At 38.8% G+C, this 21,449-nt stretch overlaps 1 protein-coding gene across 4 annotated transcripts in view; it reads right to left on the reverse strand.

Annotated features, from left to right (window-relative positions):
• The window catches only part of MYO1E (myosin IE), a 131,676-nt gene that overhangs the window by 68,417 nt on the left and 41,810 nt on the right, over positions 1–21,449 (reverse strand). The window contains exons 2-4 of one of the 4 annotated variants that reach the window (XM_067555957.1): positions 13,469–13,612; positions 10,544–10,633; positions 9,524–9,618 (exon numbers count right to left, since the gene is read on the reverse strand). In XM_067555957.1, coding sequence (XP_067412058.1) covers positions 9,524–9,618; positions 10,544–10,633; positions 13,469–13,612 — 329 coding nt within the window. Of the gene's footprint in view, positions 1–9,523; positions 9,619–10,543; positions 10,634–13,468; positions 13,746–21,449 lie in introns of those variants that run through there. The other 3 variants (XM_067555955.1, XM_067555956.1, XM_067555958.1) reach the window with 3 other exon arrangements.

Genomic DNA, 21,449 nt, shown 5'->3' on the forward strand with positions numbered 1-21,449 from the left:
CATCATGTAAGCCTCCATTTTGCTGTGTTGCACTTTTCTCTTTTAAGTTTGACCTGAGCCAAGTTTCAGCATTTTCTTCCCTGCAACTGTATGACTTTAGAGGCTGAAAGAAACTCTTAAACACCCAGAAATAGATTGAAGGAAGTTGGAAAAGCAGATGAATGATGATTCTGCAAATCTAAAATAAATCTGCAAACATACTATAGGGGAAGGGATGGTTTGTCCTTTCTTTCTCTTTGTGTAGTACCTAGCACATTGTAGGAGCTATGGGAAATAAAAATCGATGGATTCAAATTCATCTCTGATTTAACTCCCCTTAGGTCAGTCAATTCCACTAGGGATGAATTTTGCCCATTATGAATATTCTATCTATCTTAGGGTGTTATATGAGCCCCCATCACCATAGTGTCTGAGTGTGTCCATGTTAAACAGCTTAACCAAGCTAGGTTCTCTAACGGCCTTTATGAAATCTTTTGCTTTGGCCTATTTTAGATTAAAGAAAGCTTTGTTTTGTTTTGCTTTTTTATGGTGAAAAAGCTTTATCAAAGAGGGAAGTTTTGCAATGTGATGTAAAGTTTAGTTATTTATTTCTGTAGTGCAGGTATTTCTGTAGTGTTATCTGTTTTCTCTGTTAACAGATGACCCTGTTGTTTGGTTACTGTTTTTACCTATCTAGGAGATCATTTGGAGAGTCATGCCTATCAACCTACCAGGGTCCCAGTGTGGGACCACAGTGTGTGACATATATTCAAAATGAGGGATACACAAAAAATTATTCATGTGGAAAATGCAAATGCTGTTGGTTTCATTCCTTTTGTGTAATTAATTCCTTCTGTAACCTCAGTTATAGGATTCCTTATTTCTGATGTAAGTAAATCTCAACAATAAGAATGAGGAGGCTCCAAATTTGTGTGGAACACAGGTAATTTGGGACCTAAAATGAGGGACACTGGCTGAGTTTGCAGGGGGAAAAAAGCAGTATGTATGGATCAGCTATATTTCAAAAGTATAGAGACATGAGAAAAATTAAAACCATCCCTACAGGATTGTGTCATATTGTCAATAAGAACTAAGCTGTATATAGGCTCATATTGTATCTCACTCTTTAAAGAAAGTCAAATGAAACAGGAGAGAAAACAAAAAGTCTTTTTGAAGAGGCACTCCAAAATGAACTACCAATTACACTTTCACTTTTAAAAAGGGATGTCACCCCCTAGGTAGAGTCATGCCTTAGGTACTGTGACCTACTAGAGATACTATTTTACTTCCTGCTATAATCTCTGGGAACTGTCATACCAAGTACAGTTTTGACCATTAGCAACCAATCATTTTCAAGGACATTTCCTGAGTGATATAGTAAATAAAGGCCCATATCTAGGCCTGGCAGAATTCAATTTTTATTCTTTTATAATTTTGACAGATAACAACACTGTATTTTTAAGCATTTTTTTTTTTAGATTTTCAGCTATTTCAATTTTCAGTCGCATGACATTATGAGTCAGAATTATTTGCTGACTGTAAGCAGTGAAATTGAAAAAGTTAAAGCTGTAGAAACTTAAAACACAAATTGTCAATATCCCATCTCAAAATATACAAACTAAATATCCTTAAATCAACAAATCAGACCCGTTTTTACTATTCATTCACTAGTTCATTTGTAACAAGCCTAATTCAGAAGTCTAAATCACTGGATTTTGATCCTAATAAGTTTTCAAACAGCATTTTTCTTACTTTGCCTATCTGTAAATCTTGATGATTATTGATGGAAATATTTTTCATCAGTTTATGCGTGTGTGGTGAAATCGATGTTTACATATATTTATCTATAGGCTTGGAAGGATTAGATTTCTATCTGTATCTAATCACAGCATCTTAACATAACAGCTGGAATCTTCAAAGGAATCTAAGGGTGCTATGTTCCAGACGGGTAGCTGTGTTAGTCTGTATACAGCAAAAACAATGAGAGTCCTGTAGCACTTTAAAGACTAACAAATTTCTGCGGGCATAAGCTATCGTGGGCTGCAACCCACTTCATCAGATGCATGAAGTGGAAATCACAGATAGGAGGTATATGTGTATATATATATACATACAAGGGTAAGAAACAATAATGGGGAGGGCAAGTGCTAACAAAGTCAATTCAGTCAGAGGGTGAGAATGTGTGAACAGTGACAATTACTTCTTGTAATGAGATAATCATTTCAAGTCCCTATTCAGACCCAGTTTGATTGTGTCAAGTTTGCATATGAGTTCCAGCTCTGCAGTTTCTCGCTGAAGTCTGGTTTTGAAGTTTTTTTGTTGAAGTATGGCAACTTTCAAGTCAGCTACAGAGTGTCCTGGGAGGTTGAAGTGCTCTCTGACTGGTTTATGGATGTTACCATTTTTTAATGTCTGTAAGAGCACTATGTACGCAACTCCCAATGAAAGTCTGTGGGATACAGGTGCATAAGTCCTTCAGGGTCCTTTGAAAATCTCAGACAACATTAATATGAAGCGCATAGATTGATCCCTAAAGTTACCATTATAACTAAGCTACAGTTTCACATTTGAGGCATATCTTGGAAGACTATGCTGTAGTAACCTTAAGGGTAAGGTACAGAGAACAGGGGGGAAAAAAACACTAAGACAAATAACACTGCCTTTAATACATTTAAAACAGTGTCCTAAATCATTTTAAACAAAAGATTTCCTCCCTATATAAGTTATTCTCCCGTCCCTTTCTTCAAATCATGTGTGGTTTACATTATTCACTAAATAGTAGCAGCCATGAATATTGATCTGGAGGAATTTAGTTCCATTTTATTTGTAGTCTCTGTTTGGATTTAAATGATCCTTTCAATGATGTGACTTTGGCTTCAAGCCTGCCTTTTCATTACACATGCACACACTTTTCTGGTTTTACAGTTTTATTGATCAGAGACCGGTAAACTGCCAAAATTAAACTAGAACCACAATAGGATGATGGTACATTATTTATATGCTGCAACAACTGTATCAGATACACTTTCTGTTTGTGATAGTATCTTGCCTTCTTCTGAGTAAAGCACAAAATTAGTCAACTGCCTCAAGAGAATTGTGGTAATTCCAGCAAATGATTCACCTAAAGCAGTTTTTCCACAGATACCTATCTGCTTTCTTGCTTCTCCAATACTTATAAAATAATACAAGTTCCGTTTTCTATCTTAGTCTCTTTATATATCCTAGAAGTGCATGTTTCTTAAATTTAGCAAAAAGTGGCTATAATGGCTCAAGATCATTAGAGAAACATAAAAATGACATATTTCATTTAAAATAATCTCACATGATAGCAGGAAATGTTTCCATATATAGCTGTTATAAAAATTGGAAAATGTGGTACACATTTTAAAAGAAAAAGGAAGAACGGAATTATGGAAAATAAACTTTGTGTGGCACGGACATAATTAATTTTCAGCCTGGAGTCTTTCCTTACTGGAAATCAAATTCACTTTCTTGATATCCTTCCTAGTCACTAAAAAATGCTTTACAAGCGTTCACACAATTTATTCCATTAGTATATGCTACTTTGAAAGAGTCAAACTTTGCACAACACAGTCTCTCAACACTTCACTGGAATCAGATTAAAATTAAAGAATTATGTAGAAAATTACTTCCAATTCTTCACTGTTGAGCGGAAGGGCAATTTAGTGATTAGAGCAGGGGATTCAGAGTCAAGAATTCTGACTTCTGTGCCCCACTCTGACACTAATTTCCTTCCCCATCTGTAGAATGGGAGAGATAATACTTACCTACATTAATGTATCATTGAGGAGCTTTATTAGTTAATGTACGTAAAGCGCTCTTTGATCTTCTGACCAAGGACACTGCAGATGTAAAATATAATTCTGCTATGTTTGGAGAAGTCTACATGTAAAGTTTCATTTCTTTAGTTTTGTTCAAAGCAACCCTGTCAACTTCGTCTTAGTACAAATATTTCTCCCCTGTATTGCTGGTAGCTTCTGCCTTCCAGTTTCTTAATATGTTAAAGATTAGTGTGTGAATTCCTTTTCCTGAGTGGCTGCTGTCAGTAAGATTCAATCATGTCCCCAGTGGGATTCTGCGCTGCAAAAGTTTTTGAAAAATCAATTGTTTGAAGCATGTGCGCGCTTTGCAATGCAGCAGCAGAACAAGAATTTTTTTTTATTGACTTTTGGCCTTACTAGACTTAAAATAAAGAGTTATTCAGATTGTTTTACTGAAAGGGGGAAGGTAGAAAGAGGTCTCTCTTAAAGTAAATTAATGTCAGTAAAGCTGTTGTATCATCCTAAGGTCATGATAGGTAGTCTTCCTGTAAGTAAATGTTACCAGATGTAGACGAAAACTAAACTGATATTAAAAACAGGAAGAGAGACTTGAATTAAGAAATTTCTTCATAGCACATGAAAACATTTAATGAAAGAAGTCACCGAGCTGATAAAAAGGGAGAATAAAGCTTCCATCTTTACAGAAACATACCACTTTAAGGATAATCTGAAGAAAACATCTATTATCTCACACAAAATAGGAAACTACTAATCATAACATCCATTGCCATGATCACAAGACAATGATGCTCTAGAGGGAATTAAAAACCACATCAAAACAAGTCTCCAGACCTTTCATAGTTCAAATCTCAGTGGAGTGAATCGTTTTTTGGCAGTTCTTAGGTATCCATTAAAGGGCAGCCATTTTTTCTTTGGGGGTGAGGGAGGAACAGCTCAACAGGCTGTTAGAGTGGTACAGAAGTGAGATCCAATAATACACACTTAAATAAATCACCATGCGTATGCCTTTGCAAAACTCAGTGAAATTAAATGAAATGTCAAACCACTGCCAAAGCCTAAACTGCTTAACGCGAATAACATTTTGGCCACTATGGCTGCACAGAAAACCATTTCAAACCGCACTGTCCTCTATATATGGGAACATTTGCACAGACAGATCTGCTGCCTCTTGTGAATTTCTGATGCATTCACTAGTAACTAAAGTTGTCAAATACCCAAGCTCTTTAACTACTCAACTGCCATGGAAAAGCAGAGTAAAGAATTTCCCCATGAGCATCATCTGCATGGCTCAAAAAATAGAAAACTGTCTGCCCTTTACAAATTAATATTCCAATGCAAACATATATTTGAACAGCTGATTCAACAGCATTCTCGCCTTTAATGGAGCTGCACACCACACTGTTGAGACATTCTGCCCCTCCTGCCCTCTTTGAAGCACTGTGTAATCCTGAGAAAAAAGAGGCACAGAGCAATCCCTGTGCTCAGGACAGCACAGGGATTCTGAGATTTTGTCTAGCACATTCATGAGCCACACAAAGGGTGTTGAGGAAGGCTCCTTGCACCCTTCCACCTGCACACACACTGTCCATCTGCATTCAGCCCAGGAAGAATCCATCCCTTGAACAGCCTCTTTGTGTACACTGTTCACAATCATTCATAATAGCTCATTGTTCTTCAGTTATAATTAGAAACATGTACACACAGTTTTCTTAACACACATGGTAATTATTCCACAAATAAAACTGGCTTGCCTGTCCCTTGAAAGATATGACAAGACTCAGTATTTTCCAACTAGATGAAACTTGCTGTCTCACTCTTTTATAGACAGACAGGCATTGGAAGCAGAATGGGATCAGTACTAAATGACTAGCTTGAGATTTTAGCTGCAGAAGGGAAGGTCCAATGAAAAATAAACAAGGGGAAAACCCTTACTACCAGATGAGCCAAAGAAAAGAGGAGCAGAACATTTCCATGGCATCCTTAAGAGCCTCTCAGCAGAAATAACATTTAACTTCAGTAAAGTAGAGAAGAAAGCAGAGCTCGATGTTTGCTGCGGAAATTACTCTGGATGAATTTAAAGCAGTTTGCTGTGTGGCATGTGCACAATAAAAAGGCTCAATCCTGTCCCCCCGACATCAGTGTCAAACTTCTCATTTTATTGTTATTTATTATCCATAGCATGGTACAGGGCTTGATTAAAACCTTCTAGTGCTGGGCATTGCACAAACACATAGGACAAGGTCCCTGCCCTGATGAGTCACTGAACTCCATGAGAAGTCAACTGGATCCAGACAGTGCTATTCTCTCTTCTCTCTCACTCCACAGACCCCTCTCTCAAAAATATGACTGCTCGTGAGTGGAAAAATTGTGGGCCTGATTCTGTACTCTCTTTCACTGCTTTTACACCATTATAACTCCATCAACTTCAGAAGACTCACTCCAAATATAGACTGGTGAATGAGAGGTGAATCAGTTTTGCCTTCTGTAACTAGGACTAGGTTTTTATTAATGTCATTAGGAGCTGTGATGTCATAATCAGAAGAATCTGTGAGTAATCCAAAGCAATTTACATGGAATTTGATCAAGAGGACAAAAATATAAAAATGAACTAAAATGAATGGTATGATCGGCTGAGTTCTCTGATTTGACATATCCAACAACTCAGCAGTGAACCATTCAAAACTATCTCCAAAATCAAATACCAACATAAAAAGCAACTGGAAACCTAGTCTCCTATTTTTCCTTTGTTTATCTCACAAAAATAATCTTAGGAAAAATAAACATGCAGCAAGGAAGAGGAACAATTTGTATATAATGTCAATAAAAATTATTTTCTTTTATTCTTGTGATACCCTTCAAATGTATGAAGCACAACACAGGAAGAGTGCGATGAGGCTGTGCACACGTCTCAGGGAACACAAACCACCCTTTATTTACAATATGGGCCAGACTTTCAAAAAAGCTCATTACTTTCAATCAGAGTCTGGCTTTTATAAAAGAATGCAGCTGCCACAATTCAGGCACCTAAATAACTGGCCAGATTTTCCAAAGACTGTGACATTCTGGGTGCTAGGCATGTTTGGAAACCTGGCCCTTATTTAGGTCAATCCCAAAATTGTTTCTCTGAATCCTCAAACTTTGGGGATTCAGATAAATTGGAGCTGCATATGAACCACCCCAGGCTCTGGGTTCGAAGGACTAAAGCTCAAAGCAAAACCACCCCAAATGTTTCCCATTTCTAATATCTATAAACTCAAAGATGGGACCAAATAACTCTAATAGGACTACAGTTCATCAAAACTTGCTAAAGGAAAGCTGAGTGGGGGAAGGCTGAACTGATAGTATCTTTGCACATGTATAATCAATTACTTCCAAGGAGCTACATGCTCTTGTTTTCTGATATTAGGAGCACTCATACATTTGGGAGCTCGGCCAAAACTCCAAGTCACAGTTCCAAAGAAATTCCACAATGAGTATGAAGAATTTTCATACAACTCCTCCTTGTAGGCTTTCAAGTGCAGCTCATCCATGAGATATATTAAGATGATCTCTGCTTTCATACTATGGTGTTCAGTTTGATGGCAGAAAACCTTGTATATGGAACACCTCCAAACATAAAGACTCAGATCCTGGCCTCTGCTCTGGCTCCTTTGCACTTCTCCAGTGAAACAAAGAGACCAAAAAACTTGCCCAGGTGCCTGCTAGTCTCCTTGGTATAAGGCAGGAGTCAGCAACCTATGGCATGCATGCCAAACGTGGTATGTGAGATGATTTTGAGTGGCACACGTCAGGGACAGGGAGAAGGATCATAGGGGGGAAGGAGCGGGGCTGGGAGCGGCTCCAGGCCAGGGCCAGTGGTGTACCAAGGGGGGGCACTGGCTGAGCCCTTGGAGGAGGATCTGCTCCTAGCTGACATCCCCAGCAGCCGCGCAGACTCAGCCCCTCAGCCTCCCATCCTCCTGGACCCGCCTCTGCCCCCGCGCTGGGCACATCGAGGGAGCCGGGGACCCCGGGAATGCAGGGGCAGCCAGCCTTCTATCCCCCACCGCTGGGTGGCTAGGGATCTGCCCCTCTCACTCCCACTCCCCGCTTGAGGGGCCGGGTTGGCGCAGCCACCAGGGATGTCAGTGGAGGACGGCTCCTCAGAGGAGGGCTCGGTCAGCACCCCCCAGGCCGGCACCCAGGGGCATGGCCCCCTCGGAACGCCACTGCCACCGCATCTGCCACCCCCCACAGTAGGGGGGAAGGGGAAAGCAGGAAACGGGCCTGCAGATCGCCCCCAGCCGTTGCCGGGAGGTGGAGGGGGTGGCGCAAATACAAATAGTGGCCCTGGGCACCGGCACCCATACGCCACTGGCCAGGATGCTGCGCCCACAGCACGAGGGAGAGGGGCGGTGAGAAGACTTGGCACACCCCTTCTCAAAGGTTGCCAACCCCTGGTATAAGGAATCCTTGGCTGACGCAGCTAGCTCTTTGCCACTATTGAAGGCCCTTGGCACAGGAGGGGGAGTGAGTGTACTGGAGCTGGCCAGCGTGTACTGAACTCTGGTGATCCCCACAAGCCAGATTGCTTTTTGGGGGCTGTTACAAACTTAAGTTCCTTTTTGTTGATCTAAACTAAAATGGGGACAGGGTCAGCGGAAGACTTCCCGGGCACAGCTGAGAAGTCAGTCCAAATACTTCTTTGGTTCAGACTGGAAGTTGTAGATGTATTGTTTGATTTAGTGATAACTTTATAACAAACCAAGTAAAGTTCAGGGCAGCTTTAAAAGGTGACACCAGAGTAACAACCTCACAGACAGTGGAACCCATTAGCAATGACATCACATACATAGCAAAACTCCTCTGGGAATGAAGTAGAAAGTAAGTCCTGAATAGAGCTGATTGGAAAATTATGAAAAGCCAATTTTTTAAATCGCCTAGCATGGATTCATTTGTAACCATATCCCTTTCATATAGTCATATGGTCTCTAGAGCCACGGCAGTTTTGGTAACGGGACCCTTGACATGAATCAGGCATTGAGGAAGAGAAGGGTTCTTTTTGTTAAGCTACAAGCAAAGGTAACATTATAAAACAAAACAAGGTTCCAAAAAGTGTCTAGTTATATTATAAAATTCTGAAATAGTCAATTTTCACTGACACACAAGGTTTTTATTAATACTACTAATATAAAAGTGATGTAAGAGAAAAAGAAGCATGGTAATGCTCTCAAAGAGTTTACAAGATTCAACCACTTTTGCCAGAAGATGTGCTTGAAAGTTGCTTTTGTGCTTGAATGCAGTTACAAGTGTATGGTGCATTATCATTTTGCAGTAAGAAATGACAGGAAGTGTGAGTGATTATACAATGCCTTGAGGGTGTTACAAGGTACAAGCCACGGACCAGGTGACTAACTGCATGAGAAATGCAAAAATTCCTTTCTTGAGTGTCTTGATGTTTTTCTGAAATTGAATATTTGTATATAAAAATAAAGGAAAGCATTAAGCCTGTGCATTTACTGGGCATTATTAAATATGGTATTAACATCACATTTAGCCAATTAGAAAGCTCCATAATGCTTCCAGTGTTCTAAAGCCATTCCAAAATAAATACATCATCAATATTATCTCATATCCCCCCACAACACACACACAAATGAATAATTCTACATAATTAAGGGATTCTAGCAATAAAATGAGATCCTGCTTCCTTCTGAGAGCTTGAAACTAGCAGATATAATAGGTGAATAGCTGTTTCTTACCTGATAATGACACACTGGTTTTCTCTGTCAATAATCATGTTTCTGTACATGTTGTCCGCGAGAGCATAGATATGTGGTGGATTTTCATACTGAGCCTATGGGTGGAGGTTGGAGAATACAATATACATTTCAGATAGAACATTAACTACAGAAAAAAAATAACGTAAGTATTTAGCATGGAAGAGTTTCTTGCTTGGATAGCAAATCATGCATTTTAAATTGACCCTCAGACTTCAGCACTTACATATAAAAATCTACACATGTTCTTTGTAGGAGCCCTTTTAATGAAAGCAAACCAATAACCACGGTCACTGTTGAGATTTATTATTGATCTCTCAACCATAATTTTTGTCCTGGCTGAGATTTGTAAACACCTGTTTTAAAAAAGTAGAATACTTAAATATGTACTTGTCCAAGAGAAACTCACATAATTTAGTCTCCTTTCAGAAATTGCCTTAAGCTAACAAATAAACAGGATATACCACGCTCAGAGCTCATGCCGATTGGCCACATCTGACACCTCACCCCCCATTCAGACTGAATAGCCTATGCAGTTTTCCAGCTATGGAGATGCCTGATTCCAGTGCAGCAGGAGACTGAATTATCTATGTGCCCTCCCTCTGCCCCACACTTACAGCCCAATTTTCAAAACTGGCCTCTAATTTTGGGTGCCTCAGTGTTTTGGTGCCCAGCTTTAGAGATCTAAAGTGCAGATAAATTCCCTGAGTGTAGGGGAACTGTTTGCTGGGGAAACCTGATTTTGGTCAAACTTAAATCAATAAATGAATCTCTTTTACAAGCTTAACTTTGTCTCAGTGAATCCAACATGTAAATGGAGGAAAAGGCAGAAGCAGGACCTCATTAAAACTAGATGCTGCATCCAAACTAAGTTCTTCTGGGCCAGTAAATTCCACCATCACCACCAACAGTCAACAGAAACTCACATTAGTCCAAACAAAGAGAGAAGAACCTTTACATGCAATTGAATATCTGCAATATCTTACAGGAAACTTTACTTACAGCTCCCTGGTACATTTCAATTTCCTTTTCCCCAAAGTATGGCATCTGTTTGAAAGGATTCACAGAGATTAACACAGATCCAATATATGTCTGTATTCATGAGCAGTCAAGGTTCATGAGACCTCCTCAGTAGCTATAATTTCATAAGCATTACATTACTGATGATGTATTATATAATACTTTGATCTATTATACAATAAAACAAAGCTTTAAAAAACTTTGGGTTTTGCCATTAAATGTTAAACGACTATAACTTTCAACAATCCTTAATAGTAAGAAGGAAATTACTGAGGCTTACAAATGCAAACATATCACACAGTTAGATACTTTTATGATTCAGAAAAGATTTATTTTTATTTTTTTAACCACAAGTTAAGCACGGAGCTCAGGAGCATGTATCTGAGGACAAAAAAAGGACACCATTTCAGTAAAAATACAAAACAGAAAATGATATATTTGAACTGTTTAGCCACTTCTGGAGTGTCTTGTTAACAGCTTGACAAGGACTAGCTGTTTTGAACTTGACAAAAAGCAGGATTTTAAAGGGACTGAGTGAACTCACGGTGGTGTAAATTTCAGAGCAGCTACCTGATGTACAGATGTTGATGAGCAGTGTAGTCAGGGTGGGTCAGTTCTCTGACGAGACTTCCTAAGGGTGCTGCAGGAAGCGGTGTTGGGATTCAGTAGGTGGCACTGTTCTAGGCGAGCCATTACAAAAGCAGCACCCCAGCATGCTACTGGAAGAGATGTAATATGGAAGCCCTGATTCTGACCATTACAAATGCCATGATGTTCTTACAAGATTTAGGACGCTACTTGGTGTCCTGGTTAAATTCTGCTTTGGGTAATTACATTCTGCTACCTGAAATTCTCCTGCAGATTCAATGGTACGGAATACTGCAGTTTCCACTAATTAGCAACCCCTCTGTTGCCAGCAAAAAGTTGCTATTATTTGGCAGTTGCTAATAAACAGAAGGCAGGTTTGTGAGGCAACAGCCAGGGAAGTAAGCACTAGGATGAGCCTTCTCTGGCTGCAGCCCTATAAAGCTGCCTGAGAGCAGTGTAGCAGCAGAGAGGGGAGCTGCAGCTGGGGCTTTTCATGGTGAGTGGGGGTGCTGGGGCCCACAGAATTGCATAGTACCGCTCCCTGCACTCTCCAGGTGTTGGGGCTCAGCACGTCCCAGGGCTTCCTTTCCTGTGCGCAGTCCCATGGCAGGGCACAGCCCGGACAGTACAGGGAGAAGGTACCATGCAGCTCCAACATCTGGGCTGCAGCCCCTCTCCCTGCTACTGCTTGACCCACAGCCTCCCCTCCCAGCCCGCAGCCCCACACTTCCTGTGTGGACCCTTGCAGGGCTGCGACTCCAGAAGGAAGCACTGGGATGTGATGAGCGCTGGCCCCAGGCTGGTTTGCAGGGCTGCAGCCAGAGAAGGCAAGTCCCAGCATTTCCATCTTTAGCTGCAGCCCTGAAATCCTGCCTGCAGGGGGTGCTCAGCACTTCCAGGACAACAGCCTCGCAAACTGCCTGCAGGTGGGGCCTTTATTCCAAAAAAAGGTTGCTAATAAGCAGCATCTGAATCTCAGTAAAAATGATGTTAAGGGGATGGGATCGGTTCCTGACAATTTGTTGCCATTAACTGGAAGTTGCTAATATCAGGATTGCTATTAAGTAGAATTTACTGTACTTCACTTCCTCTTCTCAACTGTTATATAGTTGCTCTGTGCGCTCTTACATAGCTGCAATGTTCTACTACAGAGAATTTAACTGATGGATGCACTAATTCCTCTGTGCACATGTAATACAGTATATATATTATTGCACACACATATATATATATGGTTTATAAAGTATTTTAGGATCTTTTGGAATGAAAGGCGTTATCTGTTTGTAAAAAGTGACTGATATTTTACAGTCAGACCTAGTTCATTGGTGTGTGGATTTAGCTGTGTGTCTCTATGCAAGAGCCCAATGTATTAAGGATGTCAGATTCTACTTAGCAATCTGGAACTGTTTATGGGTAAACAATATACTGTTTAAATATTCCAAACCCCAAAATTGTAGAATTAGCATTTAATGCCCTACATAAGATTCTATTGTTATGAAATAATAGCTGCAAAATGATGTCATGTTAGTCAGCGAAGAAAAAAGCCAACGAAGATAATTTCTGTATTGTGCAGTTCCAATGCTTCCTTCATACATTTTTGGATTTAATTCAAAGAAGAATGACAACATCCAGGGCCCCAATATGGTAAACCATGCATACATTGTGTCAGTAGAAACATGAAATGCTAAGTTTTCTGTTGACAAACAATGTCAGCATTTAGTGGAAAGATTCAGTAATCTCTGCCCAAAGTGGCACAGAGTAATATTCATTCATGGATGGACACATTAACAATTGAAAATTCAGGAGCTGATCTCCAGTTTAAAAATAAATAAAAATAAATAAAAGCCTGCACGAACAGGAAAAGGATAAAAAGGAATCACAGTATTTTACAACATGAATCTGAAATCTGATGTGTCTGATTTAATCATGAATTCTTCTGAAAAACACATTTAATGCCACTTGGTTAGGCAGATAATATTAATGCAAATGCCACATTTTTATAGGGAGAAAATCAAGTATCAGACATGCTGTCACCAGTGCAAAACACAGGACTAAAGACTTTGCAAGTGTAACCTGAGAGAGACAAAGCTCCAAAGGGGAAAGGTGTTTTATGCTACTAACTGGAAGAGTTCTATCTTCTGGCCGCAACTTTTTGCTCAATGTGTAAAGTATTTTGCTTAATCCCACATGAACTTTCATATAAAATGCTCAGCATCTCTGAGTGTTCTGCTTGAATGGCTACATATATATTATATTAGTCTTATACTTGGTAGCAGCAAGCCCACATTGCCTTAGTAACAATATGCCCATAAAGGATACAAAGATGTAATAATCCATGTATCGTTTCTTTAGATTTTCCACTATGGAATCCTCTGTGATTTTGGAGAGAAGGACCATATCATCCACTCCGCTGTGCTTGACATTGTGACTCTGCCAGTGATATCGGTAGTGCCCCTTGCTGCCCTGTAATATAATGTAATATGTATTGAAACGATACAGATTTCTCATTAGCTTTAAAAATTGAAGAGAGTCGGTTCATTCACAAACTGATCCCCAAAATATTTTCTCACATTTCTCACCATCCCCCCTTGCTTTGACTCAGATACAAGTAAAAATGCATCTCTTCACACATAAATAATGTTAACCTTAAAATTTTCAGCTAACAATTGACGTATCAGACATTCATCAATCTATTTAGTTTATCAAAGAAAAGGTTAGGCAGTGATTCGATCATGGTCTACAAGTACCTACATGGGGAAGAAATTTCTAATAGTATACAGCTCTTTAATTTAGCAAAGAAAGGCATAATGAGATCCAGTGTTTGGAAACTGAAGCTCAAAACAAAAAACAGACGATAAATAAGGTGCAAACATTTAACAATGACAATAATTAACCATTGGAATGACTAAGTAGGGATAGAGTGAATTTACCATCACTGGCAGTCTTTAAGTCAAGACGGGGTATTTTTCTAAATGAATATACTATAACTCAAACAGAAGTTATGAATTTGATGCAGAAATTATCGGGTGAAGTTTTATGGATTGTGTAATGCAGATCAAATATTTGATCATAATGGTCTCTTCTCATCTTAAATTCTATGAATTGTTGTATTTAACTGATATTAACATAGGAATCCTCTCAGCAGGCTACAGAGTGTCAGAAGAACTACTCTATGGTCACTGCTCAAGAATCAAAATATTACAAAGTGTACCACTTTAAACTAGAACCAGTTTTCAAATATATTTACCTAAAACAGTGCAAATCCACGTGTAGAGTCCGGCATGGATACAAAATTTTTATCCACATCCGAGCTGCAATACATGGTCCACGGATATAAAGCAGATATCTGCAGATTTGCAGGGCTCTACATGTGTGGACACTCTTAAACATATGGCTTATACGTAGCTCAAATCTGTAAAGAATTAAGTAAACTACATCAACATAAGCCAATTTAAAATCTATTAAGAATGTCCACACAGGAGTTTTCACCAATATAACTAAAACAATTTTAAAAGCACGCCTTTAGGAAAATGCGTGAAACTTGTAAAATATACTAGACCTAAGAGTTCAATCTCAGTACCCAGAGAAATTATTGGAAATACTCCCACTGATTTTAAATAGGCATTGTGTCAGGCTTTTCAAATGGTGGTAATCACACACTAGTGAACCTACACTCTGGTGAATCTGCCTAATTGTGAGTCCACTGTTCCTGAGTGACACCAAACCCACCTTCTATAGCCATGCAGGAAACCCACATGGAGTTCTGCTCCCTGACATTCAAGGAGTCCACAGCCCCATGGAACTGTAGGATTTCCTCTCTTGTGCACTGAGTTTTAATTTTATAATATCAAATCCCAATGCCACTGATTTCAATAACATTTATATTGTTATAGCATGAGGCAATTTGCAATGTACATAGAACAATACTGCAAACTAGGCAGCAATTCTGTAAAATTTTCCTGCTTTTTAATTTAATGTTTACTGAAATTTACTGATATCAGGTTTCACTTGTTTCACAGGATATTTTTCAAAATCCAGTTTAATTAGAAAGGTGTTTTAAAATCAATTTAGTTAAACTGGTGCAAACCCCTGTGTTGACACTCCTAAATCAGTTTAATCCTATCACTGCTTTAGCTCAATTCACTTTATAAATCAATGTCAGGTTTAGCTCAAGAATGTCTACCTTGGGATTTGCACCAATTTAACTAAAATTATTTAAAAATAGATTTAAGTTAAACCACTGAAACTTCTGAATGTAGACTAGCTCTGAGAGCTTCAAGTGGCCAATTGCAAATTGGATAAGGTACCAAAGTTTCTGCCGTTTCTATGTCAGATACTATCAATCTGCTATTTCATCTATAGGAAAAGGATAAGTATTATATTTGATATGCCATGTCTGAACAAGATTTATTCTTAAATGTGTATTTCTTGCCAAAAATTTAAATGAAACTCTAGCAGTTCAGCATTTTGTCACAGAAAATGTTGGCATCTTCAAATGTTTTTTATTTTAATCAGTCAAAATAACAAGTGGGATTTGATTTAACTTAGATTTGTCAAAAAAGAGGCACCTGCAAGCCATCAACCAACCGTGTCAGAGTCTTCACGTAATGTGAAAATCTTCTCACATGAGTCTTGTGGACTTTGCCTTAACACAATAGAAATAGTGATTTGGAAGCATTTTAAAAATGAAGGAACCAATTAATTTTTGGAAGATATTTCAAGCCATATGACTAAAAGATCAGCTGAGGGTCAGGATATTTGAGAACATGAAATGAATTAAAACAGAAGTCTAAAAAAAAAAAAAAAAAAAAGCATAATTTCCCTCAGCATATTCATCAGCTATTTGGATATTATCCTTGGAAAACTGGACTGGCAGGGTAGATACACAAAGAGGAATAGTATCAAGATAAATACAGGGAATGGCAGTCATCTCAAAACTATTCAGAATGTGGTTTAATGTCAGACATATAGGGAACAATCATGCTTCCATTTAAGTCAATAATATAACTCCCACTGAATTCAGTGAGAGCAGAATCAGGTCCAGGAAGTCAAGCTGGATGGAAAATGAGTAAAATACTGGAAGGTTTTACACACGCCAGTAACTGTTGCTGAATACAGTTTGGTCATGTATACTGGGAGGCCAGAACAACACAGAGCAGCAAGAAAAACAGGAGGAGCAGCATTTGGAAAGATCATCTGATAATTCAAATCCAGTTTTGATATTACTTACAAATATGCATTCAAATCGGTATGTCTCTCAGAATCTGGATCCTGAAAAGTCAATTACAAGCAAACAGAAGAAGAGGGAGCACAGATATATAAACAAGTGCATGCTGAGAAATAACCTAGTGACAAAAATCTAATGAATCACTAAAGCACTAAAATGTAAGATATTTTAGAGGGATAAAATTATGTGCTTCAGATTAATATTGCATCACGTTTGAATTGGGTTTCCTACCAATATTATAGTGTTAGATTGTGCCTTAAAGCATAGCCTGCTTTTGGGATGAGTGCCAGCTCCATGGGGAAATCCAGCAGGGATTCTGACTAGCACTCCCTCTGAAGATACAGACAGAGCCCAAGCTTTAGTGGCAGCTACGCCACATTAAATGGGTGCAGTATGCACTCTCCCTGTACCTGGTCAGCTTGGGTCAGGGAGATGGGGCCAAGGCTCTACCCTCACCTCACCCTCCCTGCGGAGGCTAGTTCCAGTAGCATAGTGATATTGTTCTGCCTCCTAACACAGGGCCAGCCCCTGCTTTAAGGCACAAGATGGGGAAGGATCTTTGTGTCCTCTTTCCCCCATTCTCACTCAGCCATTCAGGAGTAGTCACAATGTGGCCTTTAACATTTTATATTATAACTTCACTATTACCATAATCGTATCACTTACCACCGGTATTATTGAACGCTTGACTATACACACAGTACACATTCAGTGTGTGTCTCCCTTTTACACCTTTTCACAGCAGTATTTACTAGTATAGGTTATTATAACACTTGATACACTTTTATCCACTTTCCCATAGGTAGGCTTACAACTAAGGTAAGTTTGTAGGCCCAGTTTTACAACAGAACTCCATGCACATGTTCAATCTAAGTGATCTTTACAAGTTCTGATATGAACAGCAAGGGTTCCCAAATTGTGGTATGTGGCCTTGATGCCCCATCCATTTACTTCATAACCATTGTTAAGCAGGTGGTACATGAACCAATACAAGTTTGGGAGCTGGTGAGTTAGCTATCCTGCCACAAAACAGAGCAGAGACGAGGCACATAAGTTTTACTGAGAGGTAAACTAGAGGAGGTCAACCATATATTTGAGTATGGCCTCACCTAGCTATCTTGCCATAAACACTACAAATGCTTTGTCTCCAGATAGGATTTTACAGCAAGATAATATCTTTGTGTCAGTGAAGACAAAGCCTAAATAGCTATAAAGAGAGGAGCTTGGCAGACTTAAACAAACCTCAGACTGCACACAGCCCTCAGAAACACAGGCTGGAAAAGAGCCACAGGAATGGATATGCCAGAGTTTAATTACCTGGCTGCCAGGGGTCCATCAACAACTCTGTTGGTGTTCTCCAAAACCAGTGCTTGGAATAGAGCTAGGAACTGAGGATGGGCAAGGGAATGGGAATAAAGGCGTGTACTGCATTGTTGTCAGCTTTTATTTCTCATTTTGTTGCTGTTCCAGACTTATGATCAGACCCACTTTACACTCTGACAAGAATAATATTTTTGGGTCATATGAAGACTTCCTGTGCATTAAGGGTCTGCTGTTAGAGGCACTCCATTTCAGGAATACCAGTGCAGCAGCTAGCACATTCAACTCAATTGTTAGGTTGAAATCTGACAACTGACAACACCAGTGGATATTGATCACATCATTATAGTCTTCTGCTCAGCTTTATTCTGTTATTCCTCTGTTATAAATGCTTTGAAACAATTAAAATTGTAAACAAGATAAGAAATAAAGATTAACATGCAGCTTCTGTCTTTCTGACTTCTCTCAAGTCTCAGCAACAGACAACAAATCATTCTACAGGCACTTTGGACTAGACTGTGTACCCAGAGTTGTATCTTCCTTTTTGTATCTATCTTCTAATAGTACAAGTCAACTTAAATTAAAACAAACAGATATGGCTATTTGCCACCCTTCTGTCTTCTTCAAGATTCAAACATAGTAAAACCCTGAAGCACAAACAATTTTATAGTTATTGTTACTCGTACAGCATAATTGAAATGCTGGATACGTAATATAAATTCCCTGCTTACATAATTCCATATATTATGACAGAGTTACTAGCACATCGTTATTCTTTTGTTCAGAATGTAAGCAGATGGATCAAATGCTGCAGCTGGATTTTTATTTACAGAAGTTTGGATGTCAGACTCCACCTTGCATTACAATAGCAACTGTCCGTGTTTTTATTTCTGTCCTTATTGTGAAAAAGAACAAAAAACGACAACATCCTAAACTACAAGTATTTGATGTAGCTATAAAAAGACTGAGTCATGCTGGGACACACAACAGGGTTCTCCTTAACTGAGGAAAGTAAATATTTTGTAGTTCTGACCACTTTTTAAGTGCTTTGTCTAAAAATATAATACTTAAAACAATAAATCTGAAGAAGCTGCACACTCAGTCCCTAAGGAAGGGTTAGGGCATGCCTGGTGTGTCTCTGCAGAAATTCTTTCTAGCCATCTGAATAAGCAGAAGTTGTTCTTTTGGAAGAGCTATGTCTTGACTTCTGCCAGAGGGATGGTCACCATGGTCTAGAGCTTTTGGCTGCATCTACAATTGCAGAAATGGACCTGTAATTCTCCATCAGTGCAGCTCCAAATCATGGCAAAAGGCGATTCACAGCTCCCAGTAGAGCACCAGATATTTATTTTCCCCAGTTAAAGGCGTGAGCCAACTTTTTTTTTTTCCAGCCATAGCAAATTCTTGCAGTGTTGGTGTCCCCCTCCCAACCAGAACAGAAATATGAGCCTAGAGCCGCCATAGTAACACAAGATGTCACCAAGGTAAAAATGCATACACCACATCTGCACGACAGCATCCTGTTAACCTAGTGAAGCTGTACCAATGGAGAATCATGTGTCTCATTTTTTCCTTTGGCATTTATAAGATCTTTTAGGATGTGGTTCCGAGAGGGAAAGGGCAATAGGAAACACAACAATCCCAAAAGAGGACTAAAAAATTATCCCCAAAACCAAAAAGAGCTTCTTGGTTATCATCGGTGCTCCCATCAACCCAATCTTTATTTAGATCCATTCTCTGTGAAATCCTCATTTTAAAGCATTTCTGGAGGCTAAACATGAATCCATTGATCTATAAACATGGGTTATACTAATTTTTTCTCCCCTTTTTAAAAAAGATCTACGCTTATTTGTGTGCTCTTGAGACTTTTTTTTTTTAAATCTACGAAATTCTCTTGGGACTGAAATAAGCACACAGCTACTCAGCAGTGACATCCTCTATCAAAATACTTCCTATAAAAATGGATTGTAAATGGTAATCTTTCACATATTTCTTCAGCGTGAAACGATGTTACTCTCAGTAGAAAAATATTCTAACTTTCATATTAATTTCAATCCCAGATTGTGGTGATCAAAAAGGCAACAATGAGAGAGAAAAGTGCTTAAAAACAGCTGCTATATATGTAGGTTAAGAAGAAAAATAGGAATATTGGCTGCAACAGTGAGAGTATATTTGAAAGAGGAAATGAAAGGAAGGAGAGCAAAAGCAGCTAAAGAGATTGACCAAGATAAAAGGCAAATGCTTTAAATTAAACATGAGGGAAACGTTAAGAAAGGAAGACAAAAAGCAGCGCTGAAGATCTGAGGAAATGACAAAGAAAAGGTATTCAGTATTTAGTTGTAGGTCAGGCATCTTGAACAAAGAAGAAAAATTAAAATATCATAAATTCATTGAAGAACAGAATAAGAAAAAGGAAGCCAGAAAACTCACACCCTAAAAATCACAACTAGGGATACAAAATAGAAAAAAGGAAATTTCTCTAATGGGAAGAGTAAATACTGACTTCTTGCATTGAGGCACCTGCTGTTTTGAAAAGCACTTCTACTTTGTGATGGTTGTTTCCCCAATCTTGGTTTCTGAGTGTGAAACATCCATAGAAAGCATGTGCTACACCCCAGTTCAGTGAGTCAGGAAACAATACCAAAAACATCAGGAATTCTTATTAGGAAAAACAAATAAATAAAATGTTACCAAAGTGAAAAAATAAAGTAAAAGTAAAGTAAAAGCCAAAATAAATGGCTACATCACTGTTTCCGCCTGGTGGCTTTGTGAATTACATATTGTATTGTTTGGAATATTTACCATTTTTTTAGCTGAGACTATTTAGTAAGGTTCCAAAGAATACTCTTCTCAAAGGAATGCAATTTTGTGATAATTTAATATACTCGAAGTGTGAATCTCAACTTAATCTTGACTACTGGGCTACTCTGGCGCTTCCCTAATGCATTATGGGCTGGATCCTACTCCCAGTAAGATCAAACGATGGCAAAACTCCCATTGACTTCAGTAGGATAGGGTCAGGCCCCCTAATGGCAAAATTCAGTCCTGGTATATGCAGGTACAACTCCATTGTTTTCAGTTAAGTGGCAGCACTTACACCACGGCTCAGTTTGGCTTTCTCTGTACAGTATACATGTATCTGCACATTGTGCCAGTTATAAAAATACCGGGAAACAATTAACACAAAACAAGTTCCTCATCCTCTTTGTTGTATTGCTGTAGAAATAACATATCTATCTACATACTGTGACCTTTCTGTGCCCCTTGTACATACGCCTTACAAAAGAATTTTACATGATTGTACAAATATATGTATGCAACAATGCAAAGCGTGTACGTAGTTGTAAAAGAGCACATTTTAAACATTAACTCACCAGTACCTAATTCCATATATCTACAGTCTCATTGTGGCATAGTGTTAAAATTAATTCAGTCTATATGCAGTATAGGTGTGTCTATGTTTACAGAGAAAGTGCAGTTGTTTTCCATTAAACAGTGTATTATTTGCTCAACAGTGTGTCATTTTGCCCAGTATTAAGTGATCATGTAGTGAAAGGACTCTATTGTAACACACATGTAAAATTCCTGACTGGTGCAATTAAAAATTCAACTGTAATGCTGCATTGGTGAAAGGTCATATGTGCTGTGGCTCACAGAGAGGAACTACTGCATGCAGTTCTTGCAAAAGCGGCCAAAGTTGTAAAGGAAGGGAAGCCCCAGCTAAGGTGTGGGTGAACCCAATTATTCATTTTA

Source organism: Emydura macquarii, unplaced genomic scaffold, assembly GCF_026122565.2.
Source record: "Emydura macquarii macquarii isolate MOO-44397 ecotype Brisbane River unplaced genomic scaffold, CSIRO-AGI_Emac_v2 contig_1644, whole genome shotgun sequence".
In the NCBI taxonomy this organism is placed as follows: domain Eukaryota; kingdom Metazoa; phylum Chordata; order Testudines; family Chelidae; genus Emydura; species Emydura macquarii.